Source organism: Furipterus horrens, unplaced genomic scaffold, assembly GCF_987537825.1.
Source record: "Furipterus horrens unplaced genomic scaffold, mFurHor1.1.pri manual_scaffold_15, whole genome shotgun sequence".
NCBI lineage: Eukaryota > Metazoa > Chordata > Mammalia > Chiroptera > Furipteridae > Furipterus > Furipterus horrens.
This window is the reverse complement of record NW_028327185.1, coordinates 11,081,084-11,100,272: the sequence shown is the minus strand read 5'-3', so window position 1 is coordinate 11,100,272 and position 19,189 is coordinate 11,081,084. Positions and strand designations below refer to the sequence as shown.

Genomic DNA, 19,189 nt, shown 5'->3' with positions numbered 1-19,189 from the left:
AGATGGTCTCCAGATAAACTTCCGGCCGCAGAAACACGAAGACTCGGTGATGAACTAGTTGTGGGCAGGCAGGGAGGGGAGGAGGCAAAAGCGGTTTCCTGTTGGCACAGCAGTGGCCGAGGTTTGGGGGGGCCGGCCGGCCGGCCTGTTGGATTTACTGGAAGAAGGCTGGGGACAGGCTCAAGAATGTACCCCTTTGCCTCAAAAGTGTGATAAGATTCCTCAGTCATTCAGGAACCATTTTTAAGGACCTATTAGATATCAACCCTTCTGCTAAGGTGCAGAGGACAAAGTCACACGTGACCAAGTGCCTGCCTTCAGGCGCTCACCATTTTTATTACTAGCCTCTCTCTCTCTCGCTCGCTCTCTTTTTTTACTTGGAACTGCAGAGAGCCTCTCTCCCCTTGTGCTTCTGTACAGAGCCCTGAGCTAAGGGACCAGGGGAGGAAACTGCCCCGTTATGTACTCATGCCCCGCTGCGGCCAGGAACAGCTTCTTGTGGGGGAGGTAGGGGAGGGGCTGTGGGGCGCAGGTGCCGCTCACCTGGATGCAAGCACACGGGGTGCTGAAAGCTGCTCACCCCAGAATGAGAGGAACGGGCAGATGGACTGTTTGGCTGACTCAAAAAATTACAGTTCCGTCTCACTGAATTCACTGAGATCTCTGGTAATTCCTGGATTATATGCTGTGATTGTCAAGTGGTTATTGAAGCTTCTAATTTGGGGAAGGCTGTTCTTGGCTGAAGACTGCGCTCCACGTGCTCAGAAGGGGCACTGCCCTGGCTCAGAGATCAGAGGGTGTGACGTGAGGGTGCAGACCCACACGCAGTCCCCAGACCCAAAACAGGCCGTCGTAACGTGAATGAAACCTCTTCAGACCCAAAACAGGCCGTCGTAACGTGAATGAAACCTCTTCACTTCTCTGCGGCCGATCTGGGAGTAAGTCGGATTGCACTAAATTCAGCTTCACATTTAAAAATCATTCGGTCAGCAGCCATGTTTATGGCCTTGCGTTCTTGGATGGTGTCCCAGCCAAAGCCTCCTGAGGCCGAGGATTTCCCTCCATTGTTGGTTATCGGTCACTTGCAAACATTGACATCAGCGCGCACGTGCGCATGGCCAACCAGGACACGCCAAGGCTGGGTCTTTGTGGGTAGGTTCCTCCTCAGTTCATGAAGACTTCGGTATTTTGGTGGCCACGGGGTACATATGCTTTAAACAGTCATCTTTTGACATTTTTATGGAATTCCTCATGTAAAAAAAAAAAAAACCTAAATTGGGATTTGTTAAACCAGCAAAAAACTAAAACAATCACAGGCATCTGAACATAGTCTTTTATGGCCAGTGATCTTAATGTTGAAGCTCGGCAAGATTAAAACATTTTTTAAGCAAAAAATGTTAAAGTGATAGGGTATGCTAAGAGCTTTGTATCTCAGGCTTTTTGCCCTGTAGAATGAAATTGCTTATGTTCCTTTGGTTTTTCATGAGAATTTTCTAGAAGCGAAGTGACAGTTGTGTGTCAGGTGGAATGGCCTTTATTTTGGGGAAATGTTCTGTTCTCCACTGCACAGCCCGTTTTGAGCACCTGCTGTGCGCCAGGCCCTGTGCTGGGCCCTGTGCTGAGACGGTCCGTGCGGCCGTGAGGGAGACGGCGCGTGACCGTGGGAGCTCTGGGCGGCTGGGAGGATGCACGGAGGCAGCAGCATCTGAATGGAGACCTAAAATAAAGGACAGAGTCCATGGGACCTGTCCAGCTCCCCAAGTGTCCCAATGGCTGCCCTGGAGCAGGACCAGCCGTGCTGAGCCTGGGAGCCAGGGTAACGCAGCTGGACTCACTATCCATCAGTGAAGGGCTCTAAGCTGGGGGAGGGGCCTGTGGCCTGGGGCAGTGGGAAGGGTGGCTAATCATCCCCTTGGGCACCTGTCAAGTGTCACCTCACCTGCTGATGTGCTGTAGGGTCATCCGCGCAGAATGGCAGTGCCCTGAAGAGGGAGTTCTCCGGGGGAAGCTACAGTGCGAAGCGACAGCCCCTGCCCTCCCCGTCAGAGGGCTCCCTGTCTTCTGGAGGCATGGACCAAGGAAGCGACACCCCGGCCCGAGACTATGACGGAGAGGTGAGTGGGCACCGGGCGCCACTGTCCACCTGCGGGGGCAGAGCCAGCTGCTCACGTCGCAGACCCTTTCCTGGAGGTGTTCAGACCTCTCATAGCGTTTGTGTGAACCTGGCCTCCATCTCAAAGGCCCGCAGAAAGGACTGCGAGCGTTTGCTGTGCTCTGGGTCTCTTAGCTCAGAAAGGGGGCTTTGTTCTGACAGTAGAAAAGTCCCATGAGGTCATCTGGTCAGGGGCTGCGGGGAGCGGTGGTCACCTGCGGCCCTCTTGCCCCTCTGCTCGTCATTAATGCCATTCTTTGGGCCTCACAGGACTCGGATTCCCCGAGGCATTCCACAGCTTCCAACAGCTCCAACCTGAGCAGCCCTCCCAGCCCCGCGTCGCCGCGGAAGACCAAGAGCCTCTCCTTGGAGAGCGCGGACCGGGGGACCTGGGACCCGTGAACTCTTCAGCGCTCGGACCAGACCAGAGCCGCCGCCTCTCCCGTAGCTGCCCGCGCCCCCTGCTCTCCCATCCCTTCCCTCCACCTCTGCCTGAACACGCGGGGCTGGTGGCCTCCGGGCGGGGAGTCAGGACTTCTGACGGTGCGGCTCCCAGATCCTCGGCCCTCGGCTTCATGGCAACAACCACCAAGGCAGACGTTCCTGGAACAGCTTGGATTAATACGGATTTCATTTCGCACACTTTAAGAGTTGCTTTCCATGATATTTTACCCCTTCCCCCAAACGGTAGCTTAGTAGACAGATTACACAAAGTTGTCAGCGCTAAATTAGGATTAGAGACTTTTGTTTTCGCAGTGGGGTCCCAACGTTGTCCCCAGACGGGGCCGGGTCCTCGCAGGGCCCTGGGCCACACGCCAGGCTCTCGCCCGGCTCCCACAGTGCGTGTCGACCTGATTGTTGCCAGTCCGTCTTTATTAACGAAAACAATGCATATTTTACTACAATGCAGAGTTTAAAAAAGTACACAAATGTAGAGGTTAAATACTGAATGTATATAGTGAAAAGAAGCATCTTGTATTCAAGTGAGAGATGGATGCATATATAAGAGAGATCATTTAATTTAAAGAAGTGTGTTGTTTCTTGTCTGTTTTCCAGCTAAGTAATTTAAAGAGTAGAAAGGCCTCGAGCTGATGTTTGTGGAGGGAGAGCGAGAGGAATCAGGGTTCCCTTTAGTGCCGCGTCCTCAAGCTGGGGCAGGTCCCAGGCCCCTGGGAGCTTTCGGAAACGGTGCCCTTCGGTTTCGTCGTTTGGTATGTGACCCAGGCACCAGGTTTAACATCTGAAGCCTCTTCAGCATTATAAAAAGGCAGATTTCCTTCTATCCAAGACGTTTCTTTTTCTAGTAGAGTTTGAGCCACACTTCTTATTTTTGATACTGTGGTACCTTCTGCAGATGAATGTGGAAACGCAGTTTTGTTCCCTCCTGATCCCTCCCATCTGACACGAGGGACGCCGTGGCTTCTGAAGGGCCAGGCGAGGGTCATAGAAGTGCTTTTCTCTGGGCTCGTCCCGTCCCTCCTGAGCCGCAGTGACGTGTCTGTCCCCTAGCTGAGCCGGCCTCTCAGGGAGGAGTCTGTTTTGAGTGTGATGCCAGCTTCCTCAGATAAGCCTGGGAAAGGGGTTTAATTACCAAATAATACAGAACCTCAGATGCAAGGACTTGAACAGCCTTAACCAAATATTCCGTCCCATACGCAGTGGGTAGTGAACGTGTTCACAGGGCACGGGCAGGAGTTCGCCCCGCGTGGGCAGCATGCCGCCTTGACAGATAAGCTTTTCCCCCCTCATTTGCTACATTGGTTGTTGTCACATTTCCATTTGAACTCCTGCTGTTTTAATTACCACAAGGAAATGGGATGCAGAACTTTTTTCCTCCAGTCATTTTACCAGTTAAGCACATGAGTAGAGAAAGAGACAGAAATAAGCATATCTCACGGAAGTTAAAAGAGTTCTCCTCTTTTTCTTTTCTAAATTTGAGAATTAGAAACAGGATTTTTTCCTCCCTTCTTTGAACTTCAACTCACGTGGAAGAGTTTCCTACAGGGTTGGAGCGCTGTCACCGTGAGCTCACGCCCTTCTTAACAGCTGCGCCCGCCTTCCGCCACGGGCCCTGGGAGCTCAGACTTTCCACGTGGATGCTGCTCTATGGAGAAGGTCATTGAGGTTCAGTGACGGAAGAAAGGATCCTGTTTGGGGATTATATTGCAGAAGGTCACAGTAGAGAAGTTAATAATAACGCTAAGCTTTGGCATTTGGACCTTCTGGACTGGGTCCTCACTCAGATTTGTATGTCTTACTTTGGATGGGCCTAACTTACTGCACGGTTCTAATCTCCTAAATCTTTTTGCTTTTGGAAAAGAAGTGTCATGTGAAACTATTTTGTACCTCTGGTATCAAGCATTGGACCTTGAGTTTGGTTATTGCCATATGACTCTGGTAGCTCCTTAAACTTGGCATTTCCCAGGGGAGGAGGGAACCAACCAGCCAGCCAGCGGCTGGGTGCCATGGTCAGTTCTCCCCTCCTCTCCCCCCTCCTCCTTCATTCCTTCCTGCTCACACACCCCTACCCACTTCTCTTCACAGGGGCTCCCGGGACTCTGTACTAAGTCATTAGTTTATCTCTTTAACAACTAAGTGAATATTTGTTGCCTGTAGGTGCTTACTTTTTAAAGGATGCTTTTAGTATCAAAATATAATCCTTCCTGAAGTCTGGACTCCACTCCAATGAGTCATACCCATCAGCCTCCCAACAGGGCAGGTGAGAGAAAGCTTGTTCTGGCTGCTGGGCTCCCAGGGTGGCACTTTAATATTAACCCAGTGGGTTGCAGCCCATCACTGTTCCGGTTTCCATAGCAATCGCAAGTGGTCTTACCAGTCATAATAGTGCAGTCCCAACTTTGATTAGATTCTAACAGCAGGACTTGAGAAGAAACACTGACAGGGGTAATAGTTTTGGGGGGCTCCCAAGATGATGATCATCCTACTGGTCTTATCCCCAGTATGAAGCAGGTACCTTCAGAAGCTTCTGAGAAGAAGGATTTGAAAAGATGGGGGATGAGTGCCAGGGAAACAGAAAGCACTGATCATTCAAAGGGATCAGTAACAAAGATCACGGTAAGGTGTTCTGTGCTGAGGTCATCCCTTCTTTTCTTTTTTTTTTGGAGGACATTTCAAAAGCATATGTGGCAACAGGAACTCCGTTCTCAGTAGAAAGGAAAAATAAGTGAAGAGATATTTCTGACATATTTGGTGCTATCTACGTCCAGCCAATTTGTCGTCAGCCTTTCTGACGCATTTAATCTTGTCATGTGCTTTCAGTGTATGGAATTATATATATATATATATATATATACATATATATTTCTTTTTACCAAAAACAGAAGCCTTCCTTATCAAATGATTATTAAAATATATTTCACTTCTTTAATTACATGTGTACACACATACACAACACGCACCCTCCTGACTTAGTGATTTCTTTTCCCAGGGAGCAGTTTTAAGGCTTTGAGATGCAACTAAAAAGGATCCATCTCTAGTTTTCCAATCAGTTCTTGTACCCAAGCTTCAGGGAAGAATCGGAAATTCCTGTTACGTTTACAGCAACAAAACTGTCATTCCCCGGCTGGCTCTCAGCCTTTTTCTCTGCCTTCCATATTGTTAGAATCATGTCATTTTGTTACTTAGCAGCCACACCCACTTCTGGGAAGGACCAGTCGGCATTTATATGGACTCAGGTATCTTAGAGAAAAGCCAGAGCAGGGCTAGGCGGACATCCCTAACCCCCCACCCCGGAAAGCAGGGCCCTCGACCCGCCTTTGGCAGTGATCACCCTGTGGTCTCAGCTGCATGGGCCTTGGAACGCTCACCATCCACTTTCTGGACAGTGGCACTCAGTGGCGGTCAGACTTCGCCGCCACCCCAGCCCACTGGGCACAGCAGGGAAGTGATGTGCACTTCACCCCCACCCCCACCCCCCAGCCCAGCCCCTCATGATATTTCCTTGAGCCCATCCCTAAAACCTCTTCCTTTGTAATGACCTCATCTATCACTCCAGTCCAGCGTTTGCTGCGAAGTCCCCTGCTTCACTGGAGCTCCACCTCCCAGCCCAGCACAGGCCAGCAGGCCGGGCTTCTCGCCTTCCCAGGGACAGCCATTGCACACGGAGACCCTTTCCTTTGGGGGGGGGGTGTGGGGGGGGCAGACTGACAAAAACAATGCACCCTGAAATCTCATGAAAACAAAATGACCTGCCTTTTTATTTGATAGTGTAATATCATTTGTTTTATAAATTTTTAGGGTTTTTTCTCATTGTAATATTATTGTACAGTTTTGCATGGCCTAGGTGTAATCATTTTTTTGTTAGAGTATAATGCTGACAAATACGTGCGTCTGGAAGGGGAAAAGATACTGCTTTGGCCTTTTATCACTCATTTCATTTTGTTTGGTTTTCTGCCCTCAGTGTCTTAGGGACGTTTACAAGAGATTCTCTGCTACCAAACAGTGGTGTGGATTCTTTTGCACAGAAATATTTAAGGTGGGATAGTAAAAAATGTAACATAAGACTCCTCGCCAATATTTTATGTCGGTATCACTTAATATTAACCAGACTTTGATGTATTGCAATAAAACAGGGAACTGTTAGAACTGGGTGTTTTGTCTTTTTTCCCCTGATGAGAAGGCCTGGGGAGTAGGAAAAGGTGACCCCCTCTTTCGTCTTCCAGGGCCCCGCTTCCTGCCGGCCCCTCCTCGTCCAGGCTCCCTCCTCACACTGCGGAAGAACGGGGTTTAGTGTCATCCGGGACTTTCTTAGTTCCTTCCATAGCTCAGGTAAGAATCGCGTCCAGTTCTCTTGACGCTTTCAACTCCTCTCTTCTGGTCAAAACTTCCTTGTGCCTGCTTTCCTACCTTGGCTATTACTGGTAATACTGCAATGAACATTGGGCGTATGTATGTTTTCAAATTAGTATTTTGGATTTCTTTGAATAAATTCCCACTCTATTTTTCATTTTTTGAGCAATCTTCATACTATTTTCCACAGTGGCTGCACCAATTTACAATGCCACCAACAGTGCACAAGGGTTCCCCTTTCTCCACATCCTCACCAACACTTGGTTTTTGTTGATTTATTAATGATGGCCATTCTGACAGGTGTGAGGTGCTGTCTCATGGTGGTTTTAATTTGCATTTCTGTGACGATTAGTGATGTTGAGCATCTTTTCATGTGTCTTATTGGCAATTTGCATGTCCTTTTGGAGAAGTGTCTATTCAGGTCCTCTGCACATTTTTTAACCTGATTGTTTGTTTTTGGTGTTAAGTTCTACGAGTTCCTTATATATTTTGGGTATTAACCCCTTATCAGATGTATCATTGGCGAATATCTTCTCCCATTCAGTAGGTTATATTTTTTGTTTTGTTAACTGTTTTCTTTGTTGCATAAAATCTTTTTAGTATGATGTAGTCCCATTTGTTTATTTTCCTTTTGTTTCCCTTGCCCAAGGAGACATATCCAAAAAGATATTGCTAAGAGTGATATCAGAGTTTACTGCCTGTTTTCTGCTAGGAGTTTTATGCTTTTGGGTCTAAGTCTTTAATCCATTTGCAGTTTATTTTTGTATGTGGAACAAGTAAATGGTCCGGTTTATTTTTTTTTATTTATTTTTTGCATGTATCTGTCCTATTTTCCCAGCGCCACTTATTGAAACTGCTAGCCTTTCTCCATGGTATATCCTTGCCTCCTTTTGTATAGACTGGCCGTATAAACAAGGATTTATTTCTAGGCTCTCTATTCCATTGAACTGTGTATCTGTTTTTATGTCAGTACCATACTGTTTTGAATAATGAAGCTTTATGGTATAGTTTGATGTCAAGGCAAGGGTACTCCCACTCTTTCTCAAAATTTCTTTGGCTATTTGCAGTCTTTTGTGGTTCCATATAAATTTTAGCATTAGTTCTAATTCTGAGAATGCCATTGGTATTTTAATAGGGATTGCACTGAATCTGTAGATTGCTTTATGTAATAAGGACATTTCAATGATGTTAAGTCTTCCAATCCATGAGCATGGTATGTGTTTCCATTTATTTGTATCTTCTTCGATTTTTTTCTTCAATGTCTTGGAGTTTTCAGAGTACACATCTTTTACCTCTGTGGTTAAATTTCTTCATTAGGTATTTTGTTTTCTGATGCAGTTCTTAATGGGATTGCTAATTTCTCTCTGATCATTAATTGCAACCAATTTCTGAATATTAATTTGTATCCTGAATTTATCAGTTCTAATAGTTTTTTTTTAGTAAAATCTTTAGGGTTTTCTTTTTGTATCTATGTTCATCAAGGATATTAGCCTGTAATTTTTTTTTTTTAATGATGTCTTTGTCTAGTGTTGGTATGAGGGTAATGCTGGCTTTGTGGAACAAGTTTGGAAGAATTCCTTCCTCTTCAGTTTTTTAAAAAATAAGAAACTTAAGTATCAATTCTTCTTTGGTAGAATTCACCTGTGAAGCCGTCTGTTCCTCGACTTTTATTTATCAGTTTATTTATCGGGAGTTTTTGATTACTGCTTCAACTTCATACTAGTAATTGGTCTGTTTAGATTTTGCATTTTTCCTGGTTCAGTCTTATAAGATTATAAATTTTCTAGGACTTTATCCATTTCTTCTAGATTGTTTAATTTGTTGGCATGTAATTGTTCATAGTATTCTTTAATGGCCCTTTGTTCTCCTATGGTATTGGTTGTAATTTTTCTCTCATTTATGATTTTACTTGGGCCTTTATTTCCCTTGATGAGTTTGGCTAAAGGTTTGTCAACTGTATTTATCTTTCAAAGAACCAGCTCTCTTTTGTTGATTTGTTTTCTATTGTTTTTTAATTTGTTTTATTTTTGCTCTGATCTTAACTATTTCATTTGGGGTTTGTTTGTTCTTTTCCTAGTTCCTTTCCGTATAGAGTTACATGTATCTTGTTTGTGATATTTCTTGTGTCTTGAGGTAGGCCAATATTAACTATGGAAGTTCCTCTTAGAAGGAAATACTTTTGCTGCCTCCCATGAATTTTGAAAAGTTACATTTTCATTTTCATTTGTTTCAAGAGTTTTTGATTTCCTGTCTGATATCTTCTTTGATCCTCATTGGTTGTTAAGGGCATATTGTTTAGTCTCACATACTTGTGTTTTTTTTCCATTTTCTTCCTGGAATTGATTTCTAATTTCATGCCACTGTGTTTGGAAAAGATGTTTGATATGACTAGTCTTGAATTTATTGGAACTTGTTTTGTGCCCTAGTATGTGATCTACTCTGGAGAATGTTCCATGTGCAAAAACTGTGTATTCTGCAGTTTCTGGATGCAATGTCCTGACAAGGATTCGGCAGGCGGTGCTGAGCCCCAGGGCTAAACCTCAAGGGGTAGCAGTTGGCAGGGAGACTCCCCCGACCACGCCATCCTGTCCTGGAGCCCAGGGTGTCTGTTACCCATCAAGGCAAAACCGCAGAAAGATTTTCCTTAAAGAAACTTTGAAACCTATATGAGGACCTATTTTGGACCAGTGCAGTCTCTCTGAGTTATTTTACCCAGATGAAATTTTCAGGGTGTTGTTCACTGTTTGAAGGGCTTCTACGGAATGCTCAAAATGCCCCTATTACCTAGGAATCCAGTCGCGCAGGAAAAGCCACTTTTCAGGAAGTATTGCTCATCTGATCTCTGAAAGTGGGTTTCACTGCAACTCAGACCAGCGCTAAGCCAGGGGCAGTTGTTGCCAGCGTTCTGAGTTACAGCCTTTTGAGCTTTCCTGTATGTGCATGGCTGAGCCCTAGGGGGTGTGCAAGGGGGTTGCAGGGCAGTGACACATGCTGTCCCCTCACCCTTTTTTTTTTAAAGTATATTTAATTGATTATATTGTTACAGTATTTTTTTTTTTTTTTTGGCCCTTTGCTCTCCTCCGCCCAGTATCCCCCTCTCCCTCCAGCAATCCCACCCCTCTTAGTTCATGTCCATGGATCATGCATATAAGTTCTTCTGCTTCACCCTTTCCTGTATTATTCTTAACTTCCCCCCGTCTATTTTGTACCAACTGATTATGCTTCTTAGTCCCTGCACCATTTCCCCATTTCTCCCCCTTCCCCCTCCCAGCTGATAACCCTCCAGATGATCCCCATACCTATGATTCTGTTCCTGTTCTGGCTTGCTTAGTTGGGTTTTGTTTTTATTTTTTAGATTCATTGTTGATAGTTGTGAATTTGTTGTCATTTTAGTGTTCATAGTTTGATCTTCTTTTTCTTAAGTAAGTTCCTTTGACATTTCATATAATAAGGGCTTGGGGATGATGAACTCCTTTAGCTTCACCTTGCCTGGTAAGCACTTCATCTGCCCTTCCATTCCAAATGATAGCTTTGTTGGATAGAGTCATCCTAGTTGCAGGTTGCCTTTCATCACATTGAATACTGCTTGCCAGTCCCTCCCTGCCTGCAAAGTGTCCTCTGAGAAATCAGCTGATAGTCCTACAGGCACCCCCCTGTAGGCAACTCTCCGCCTCTCTCTTGCTGCCCCCAGGACTCTCTCTTTATCTTTCACCTTTGGCATCTCAATCATGATGCGTCCTGGTGTGGTCCCCTCTGGATCCAGCTCGCCCGGGACCCTCTGTGCTTCCTGGACCTGTATGTCCATCTCCTTCACAAAATTTGGTAACTTTTCCTCATTTTTTTCAATTCTTCCTCATTCTGCACTGGTTGACTTTTTTTTCTTCCTTATGTTCCAAGTCATTGATTTGAACCCCAGTTTCCTTCCCTTCACCATCGGTTTTGTGTGATTTTCCTTTGGTTCACTTAGCATAGCCTTCACTTCTTCTCTTATGTGTTTGCCGTACTCAAGCACATCTGTCAAGCCTGTGAGCATCTTTATCACCAGTGTTTTGAATTCTGTGTCTGTTAGGTTGTCTGTCTCCTCGTCTGTTAGGTTGTCGCTTAGTTCTCCCACTGGAACCTTGATCCGTTTCCCCTTTTGGGCCATACTTCTCTGTCTCCTCATTCTGATAGGCTCCAGGTAGAACTCTCACTCCTGTTACATTGTAAGGGGTGGAGCCTTAGGCATTCGTCAGTACAGGTCGACCCGTTTCACCACGTTGTGGCGCTGTGGTGGTGGTGGGGGTCTGAGAGGGAACAATGCTGCCTGCCCAGCACTCGCCCATTTTCCAGGCACTTCTCCCACTTCTGCACCAGACTGGCGCCCCTCTAGCTGCTGCCCTGGCCATTATTCCCAGAGTGGGTGGGTCTGCAGATGTTCTAGGATCATGGGGGCCCTTTAAACAAGTGGTCTCTGCTGAGAGACTGGCAGTTTCTGCCTCCACCCCAACCCCCACTGGTCTGCACAGTCAGAAGCAATGAGGCTTGATTTTCCCCGGTGCTGGGACCATGAGCTGTGTGGTCTGGTGAGGGGCTAGGAACGCTCCCCAGGTGTCCCTCCTGACTTTTTAAAAACATATGACTGTGCTTTCTGCTGGCCCACTGCTGCTACCACCACACCGCGTCCTGTCCACCATGGCTCCGCCCCTCCTACCTGTCTGGATGGGTATTTCTTCTTTGTGTCTTTGTTTGCTGGACTTCCATGCAGTTTTATTTTCTGGAACTTCTGGTTGTCTCTAGTTTTGAGGTAGTTGTATTCCTTCTTAGTTGTGGAGGGAGACGCAGCATGTCTTGTCTACCCCCTTGCCCTTCCTTTCCCCTCCCTGCAGCACCTCTTTCTCTGATGAGGAATGTGTGCTGAGCCTTCCAGGTTCGGGCACCAAAAGCCTCCGGCTGGGAACAAATACAGACCTCGCAGGAGCATCTGGAGACAGGCTGGGGTGTGACACTGACTTTGGGCCCCTCACCACCAGCTCAGAGCCCTTTACGAATGAAATTATTAATGCCACAGTGGTAGGATGTTGTTTTTATTGAAACAAGTAAATCAGACAATTACAAGAATTTTACAAAAATTAACAGCCTGTGAGGACCCCTCACATCTACCCAGCTGACATCTGCACGTTCATATCCTTCCACACAGGCAGGTGCTGGCAGACCAGAGCCGGCACTTTTCTCCCCCTCCACTGCTCCCGAGTCGGGGGTAGCAGTGCTCAGAAAACACAGCAACCAGCCCGAGGGCAGGCGTGGGCTTCCCTGCAGTCAACCGCACTTGTTGGCGCTGCTCAGGTCTGACTTCTCCCAGCTGCGGGTCACAGCCTGGAGAGGAAAAGGGCATAAGACACACATCTCATCCTAGAAACACGTGCACTCACAAACCTCGGATACTCATTCGATAACGTCCAGAAAGGCTCCTCTGTATTGTGTTTTGGGTGCGGGGATTTGAAGGCAGTATTCTCTCGTCTTCTGGTTACCGTTCACATTAGGTGAAGCCGCTGTTACTAAAAGGAAAAGGAAGTAAAATGGCCTTTTTATCTTCATCTAGAGTATTTCAGTAGCTGAATACACAACCGTTAGATCCTGACAGCAGCTGGGTTCCTTTGCCTTCTTGCACGTCTCGTCCCACGTCCTCTTAGCAATGAAAACCGTGATGAACGCTGGCAACGGGGCTCCAAGCAGCGCCCCTCCCCGTCGGGGCCGGCCACCCCCTCTCCTCGGGCAAAGGAGTTTTAAACGGAGCACCACCACCACCAGCTCATTACTAGTTTCAGCTGCACAAGAGCAGAGGGTCTGCGCTGAGTGGCTACTGCTCTGCCCGCCTCTTGCAGTAGTTGCTGTAGGCCTCCTCAAACATAGCCTTACAGGAGAACTTGGCCTTCAGCTTGGAGCAGATGAGGAAGGAGCCCCCCATCTTCCTGTGCAGTGAGTAGGTCTCCTCGGGGGGCGGGATGAGCCGGTGCCTCAGCATGACGGGGATCAGGTTATGGATCTTCTCGGTGGTGCTCTGGGTGCCGAAGTCAAAGGGCTGCTCCGAGGCAAAGGCCTCCCCCAGGATGAGGATGGCGTCCAGGTGGGCGTCTTCCATGGCCTGGAGGTGGAGGGGAAGGGGTCAGCCCCGAGTGCTGCCTGCCTGGTTTTGACGTTGAGAGGGTTGGGGAGGGGAGCGTTTCGTTTTGGACTGGACTGAACGATGGCTGACTGGAGCAGACGCTTGAGCCAGCAGGGCCAGGAATCGACATCGGCACACGAGTCAGGCCCCACAGGGGACCGAAGGGACAGCGAGCCCAGCCAGGAGGCACTTGGCATCAGTTCGTACAGAATACGTTCCAGCGCCCTCCTCCCCCTCCCATGAGGCCTAAGGAAGGGAGGGCCCCGCCAGCCCACCTGCCCTCAGCCAAGCCCTGATGGCAGTGACGGACGGACGCAGATCTGTAAGTGGCGAGAGTGAGAAAGTGGCTTCCTGACAAGCCCCTTCTGTAACCCAACGCCACTGCCCCTCAGCCGCGCCCCTGAGGACCTCCGCGCCGGGGCAGGGCCCAGCCCTCAGATGCCCGGGGGCTCTGTAGAGGCCCCTTCAGGAGGCCATCACCTCCGATCTCACCCATTTACAAACTGAAGTCCTGTCTGGGACTCCAGAGGAAAGGGGGTCCGCCGCCTACGCCCCGACACGGGCGGTGGCTCCCCCAGCAGGCGGCCCCTCAGGCCAGGCCCCGGGGAGCCGCGCCTGGAGCAGCAGGAGCTCACCTTGACCTCGTAGCCGGTGAGGAACTTCATCTCGATGGACTTCTTCAGCACCGTCTCCCTGTCCCTGTCGGCAGCAGCCCTGATGATCTGGGTGGGGGCACAGAGGCAGGAGAGCAGGGAGCTGCTGACCCCACTACTTCACTGTCCCTCCCAGACCCCTCCTGGAGGCCCCAGCCAGTGCTGTGAGCCTGACAGGGCCATGGCCTCACCCACTGTCCCCACACGGCACTGGTGGGGACACAGGCCAGAAGCCTGATCAGCGTCCCTGCCTCCCACTCCCCATGCCTCCCGCTCCAGCCTTAGGCCGGCACAGGCCAAGGCCAGACCCTGCCCCCACCTCAATGTAGACGTCGGTGAAGGACCTGTCAAATTCCCGGCTTGCTCCGAAGTCCAGAAGAGCCACCTGGAAGTGGGTGATGCCGAGGGGAGGTTTGCGACTGGGAGCTGAGACCCGCAGAGCTCGGAGCCGCCACCCCAGCAGAGCTCACAGGCCCCCGTGCCTGCCCGACCGGGCGCACCTTGTGCTGCTGCGGGTCGTAGAAGAAGTTGGACCAGTTGGGGTCCGTCTGCATGAAGTGGAACTCGAACAGCTCCCGCAGGCACAGCACCAGGATGTTGTAGCAGATCTGGGGCGGGCGGGCGGCCTGCTGAGCCGAGGGGCTGGGCTCCCACCTCCCACCAGCCCCACCTTCCGCCCAGAGGACACGGGGTGCCGAGGGTACCCCCTGGGGCAGGGGAGGACACCGCAGGCCCCTTGTCCCCTTCAGCCACACACGGAGCATCTGGAGGCCCAGGCGAGCGGCAGAAATACCTCGTTCCGGACCTCCTGGCGCAGCCCCTCCGCCTGGTCCAGGGGGAAGCCGGTCACCAGCTCCGTGGTGAGCACGTGGGGGCTGCAGAGCTCGTCCACGATCTCAGGCACGTAGAAGAAGGGGTGGTCCTTCAGTAGGTCCCTGGCAGGCATGGGAGGTCACACCGGGGCCCACCTCCTCCCCAGGCCCACCCTGGGCAACAAGGGACTGAGCCCACCAAATGGAGGGCCGGCCTTTGTGCCAGGTAGGGTGTGGCTATGGCCCCAAGCTCTCGTCACATCTGTCTGCCCCTCAGAACCCATCCTCCCCCACGGACGGCCTAGAGCTTGTCCCTCCATCTCCCGCCGGACCCGACAGGCACGGGGCCCGCAGCCCGGCTGCACCTGAACTTCCTGGCACAGGCAGCCTCTCGCTGGTAGTCGCACTCAAGTGCCAGCTCCCGCCGCAGCACATCGATCAGGTGCTCAGGGAACAGGCCTGGACCAGGGAGGGGGTGTTAGGGTAGGCCGAGGGCTCCCCAGGGCGGCCCCTCAGGTGCCCAGAGCCCATCCCATGACCGCCAGCCAGCCTCGGACCTTCTGGAAGCATGTTGCTCATGTTCAGCACAGCCATGAGGTTGTTCACGTCACTGTTGATGCTCTGGGCCACACCAGGGTACTGTAGGGGGAGCACAGGGCGTGTCCCGGGTGAACAGAGCAGGGCCCTTGTAGGGGGTCCCCCACTCTCCCTCTTACCTGTGAGCTTCTCAGGAGTGCCCTACCAGGACCCCATACCTTGGGCCACCCACTCAAGGCACCAGCCCCCCAGATCAGGCCCAAAGGAGACAACTACTGTCCCCTCCTTGTCCCACCCAGGCCAAGCGTGCTGGGAGGCCGTTCCCCCTCCCAGAGCCACTCACAGCAAATGCCTCCTCAGCACCCAGAGCTGACCCAGTGCCGGGGCCAGAAATGACACGGCCCCCACACTCCAGGGCCCAGGCTCTGCCCTTGCAGCCCCCATGGGGACAAGTGCACACACCAGGCGCCTACCTGGATCTTCATGGCCACCTCACGCCCGCCCTTCATTCGGGCCAGGTGCACCTGCCCAATGGAGGCAGCTGCAAAGGGCCGCTCCTCAAAGTACTCCAGCTTGTCCCGCCAGTTGGGGCCTAGGTCATTGTTGAGAGTTTTCTGGAGGGAGAGGCCAGGGAGGGGCTGTAAGCACAGCCCAGGCACGTGAGGCACCCTGAGAAGCACCCACAGCTGCCCTGCAAGGACAGGAGCGACGGGAAGCCCCAGACGCCTCGGGCTGCAGCCGGCCTCACCGTCATCTGCTTCAGCGGCATGAAGTCTGCGCTCTGCCTGACCCGCTCGAAGATCTTGGCCAGGTGGGGGTTGATGAAAGCGTCATCTGGAAGGACCAGAGAAGTCAGCAGAGGACTGAGCCCCAAGAAGGATGGAGCAGAGGCCAGGAACCGAGTGGCACCCCCTGATCACCCCGCTGCAGTGCGGTGTCCTAGGAGATGCTGTTCTGCCCTCCCATACCCTGGAACCCCAGGTTCAGAGACGACAAGACCCAGTGCCACCCCGTAGGCCCAGCCTCAGACAACTCCTCGCATTCTGGCTACATCTTCCCATCTGGCACACAGACAAGAGCTCCAGAGGGACACAGGACGCTGGCCTGGGTGTGCACAGCCCCAGGGCTCCAAGACCAGCCCTCATATCTGGAGACCACCGCACCCCAGCCCTCCCCCACCAGGGCCCGGCCTTCCAGCACGGGGCAGCCGGCTCCCTGAACTCCCCCAACGGCTTGAGAAGGTGTGCTGCTTAGAAATAAATTTTGACGATTATAAAAGAACATATTTAGGAAATGAAGTCCAGTAAAATGTTAAAAATACCCATATCTGACCACCTGCAGAGAACTACTGTTTTTCCTTCTGACCCTTCTGTGTTTTTTCATAACAGGTCCCACTGCCCGGAGGCTGTTGGGCCTGCTTTCCTGGGCAGCGTCTCACGAGCACGCGTGTGCCATTACGCAGTTCTCTGACCTGTTCTCAGTGGGCCCTGTGAGTGGGAGCCTAGCGTCCCCCAGAGGCCCCGTCACGCGGTCTGCTAGCCCGGCTGCTGCTTGCTCCAGCGCCTGTTAGCACTGAAGCCCCGAACGACAACATTTCAGTCAGTGACCCCATGGTAACAGAGCTAAAGCGTTCCTGTCACCTAGTGACGTCACAGCCGTCATAACCTGGTGGCACAATGCATTCCTCACGTGTGTGTGGTGATGCTGGGTAAACAAACCAGTTTGTGAAAGCACAGCACATACAATTATGTACATACATCATACTTGATAATAAACAACTGGTACTCGTTTATGTATTTACTCTCCTTTTTTATCGCTACTTTAGAGTCAACTCTATAATTTTAAAGTTTGCTCTAAAACAGTACACCGGCCTTGGCTGGGTACTCGGTTAGAGCATCGCCCCAATATGCTAAGGTTGCAGGTCCAATCCTTGGTCAGGCCAGGGATCAACAAATCAATGTTTTCCTAAAATCAGTCATTAAAACTTTAAATAAACAGTACACCGGCAGCAGCCCCATACATCTCATGTTTACGTCTCCCAATGGCATCATTTTCTCAGGCTGATCGAATCATGTCGGTTTGTGCAGTCACGTGCTGAACAGGCTTGTAGCCCAGGAGCACGGGGCTACACCACACAGCGCCGGCGTGCAGTGGGCGGGGACCTGTGAGGTTCGCACAATGACATCGCCTAACGATGCATTTCTCGGAACGTGCCCCTGTTGTTAAGTGACACGTGACTGAATTTGCGATCACCATGAACCCTGCGCCAGAGCTGACAGCCTGGACCGAATCTCTGAGGCTTTCCTTCAGACAGGTCCCTGGGCGTGGACCTCGTGGAGTCGGGGGCTGCGCATCCAAAGACTTCAGATGGGAACAGCTGCAGAGTCTGCACAGCCACGTGCCCCGGCCTGCCCACCCCTGCACGGTAACCTCCTGTCTTACACTTGGCCAGTTCAGCGAGGGGACCTCACTCAAATGCTCCCACTCGGGCACTCCTCCGGGGGGCACCACTGGAATCCCTGAGGCCTCCCCAGTCCCGGCTCTGCTCGTGGGCCACAGAGCCAGCCTCCTGTTCAGCCACCTCCCCTCCTTGGAGCCACATGCCCCTTGTCCCAAAATCATGCTGTGTCAGGCCTGTGAGCCCCTGCCAGGTCCCTCCAACCAGCACCGGGTGTGGGGTGAGGTGAGAGCTGCCAGACTCACCAACTTCTGAGGTGCCAGGATAACCTCTAGATAGCTCAAAATGTCCAGAAAAAAGAAAAGTGACTGTGGGCTCCTGCTTAGGACACGTCATAAACCTCCCAGGCTGGACACCAGCCAGGACGCAAGCCAGAGGAGCCGGTGGGCAGGACGAACCCCTCGCAGCCCCGCCCAGCGCCGGCCCCCGCCCAGGGCCCCACTCACCCTGGATGCTCAGCATCTGGCCCAGCTTGAGCGCCGCCCCGCGCACCTTGCACAGTGTGCTCACGATGCGCTCCGCGTTGGCCTCCGACAGGAAGGGGCTGGAGTCCAGCACGCCCTTCTTACCCCCTGTGGTTAGAAGTCAGGTCACCACGGCACCCACCCCCTTCTCCGTGTGCCTGGTGACCTCACCCAAGTGGCAAAAGGAAGAGGCTGGCAGGCTCGCATGAGGCCCCAGAGAGGGTGCAGGGCCGGAGGACCCCCATAGGCATCTGTGGGGAGAGGCAGTTCCCCTCCCTCTGGGGCTCACGGAGACAGAGGGCAACCCGCCCACGGGCAGTGGCTGCGTGCCTTGGGCAAACCACTGTCATCTCCAATCCTCCTGGCTAAGTACAGGGACAAGACCGTCACTGTGTTGGGGGATTTTTACATGCGATTCGAAAAAGCCCAACAGCCTGACGGGCTCAGTCTATGCCCGTCCTCCTGGGTGCCCATAAAACCCGCCATGGTTTTACCTCCCTGATGCTGTAGAAGGCCCTCTAGGAGCACCCCAGTCTGCCCAGGCCTGACTCCAGCACCCCCACAGCCCCAGTGCCACACACACACACACGCACTCACGCACGCAGGGCCTCCACATTGGTCCCTGAGGCCTGGGGCGGGCACTAGGAGAAAGGGACCTGGAGGGACTCAACTTGCAGCACCCCAGGTAAGGGCTGCCAAGTCACTGTTCCCCCCCCCCCCCCCCCCCCCCCGCCAGTGTACCGGACGAAGGTCTTCAGCACCATGGAGCCACTACTCATCCACACAAGGCCAACTGGCTGCAGTGACAGCAGCTGCCTCAGGGAGCAGCCGAGTCCAGGACAGCCTCGCCCACTGTGCCTGTCGCCCCCCTGCCCAGGGGCCCTGCAGCTCCGCAGGTCAGTGCCAAGTGGCCGCAGGGGTGCCCATGACCTTTGTCCGGTCTACTCAAGGTGGCAGAGTGCATGGCGAGGACTTGACTGGGCTGTGGGGAGGGGTCTGCCCACGCTCAGCTCCCCCGCCCCCCACCAAGCTGCTCAGCACCCTCTTCACTGCCCTCCAGCCCATGACTTCCCTTAGCCCCCACCACCTCTGGCCTGGCCCAGCGCACAGAAAACTGAGCTAGGTCCCCAGGGCAGGAACAGGAGAGGTGGCTTGCATG

The 19,189-nt window shown here is 51.7% G+C and overlaps 2 protein-coding genes across 5 annotated transcripts in view; one reads left to right on the top strand and one right to left on the bottom strand.

The window, feature by feature from the left end:
• CDC42BPA (CDC42 binding protein kinase alpha) overlaps positions 1-2,800 on the top strand; it is a 156,207-nt gene extending 153,407 nt beyond the window's left edge. For all 3 annotated transcript variants that reach the window (XM_090263406.1, XM_090263405.1, XM_090263403.1), the window contains 2 exons: positions 1,957-2,114; positions 2,423-2,800. In XM_090263406.1, the coding sequence (XP_090119532.1) occupies positions 1,957-2,114; positions 2,423-2,554 (290 nt within the window). In that variant the 3' untranslated portion in view covers positions 2,555-2,800. The remainder of the gene's footprint in view (positions 1-1,956; positions 2,115-2,422) is intronic.
• A 9,211-nt stretch (positions 2,801-12,011) lies between these two features.
• The window catches only part of COQ8A (coenzyme Q8A), a 34,468-nt gene continuing 27,290 nt past the window's right edge, over positions 12,012-19,189 (bottom strand). For both annotated transcript variants that reach the window (XM_090263494.1, XM_090263493.1), the window contains 10 exons: positions 18,013-18,138; positions 15,857-15,942; positions 15,582-15,722; positions 15,129-15,210; positions 14,937-15,030; positions 14,553-14,694; positions 14,260-14,367; positions 14,079-14,144; positions 13,742-13,828; positions 12,012-13,085 (listed from right to left, as the gene is read on the bottom strand). In XM_090263494.1, the coding sequence (XP_090119620.1) occupies positions 12,801-13,085; positions 13,742-13,828; positions 14,079-14,144; positions 14,260-14,367; positions 14,553-14,694; positions 14,937-15,030; positions 15,129-15,210; positions 15,582-15,722; positions 15,857-15,942; positions 18,013-18,138 (1,217 nt within the window). In that variant the 3' untranslated portion in view covers positions 12,012-12,800. The remainder of the gene's footprint in view (positions 13,086-13,741; positions 13,829-14,078; positions 14,145-14,259; positions 14,368-14,552; positions 14,695-14,936; positions 15,031-15,128; positions 15,211-15,581; positions 15,723-15,856; positions 15,943-18,012; positions 18,139-19,189) is intronic.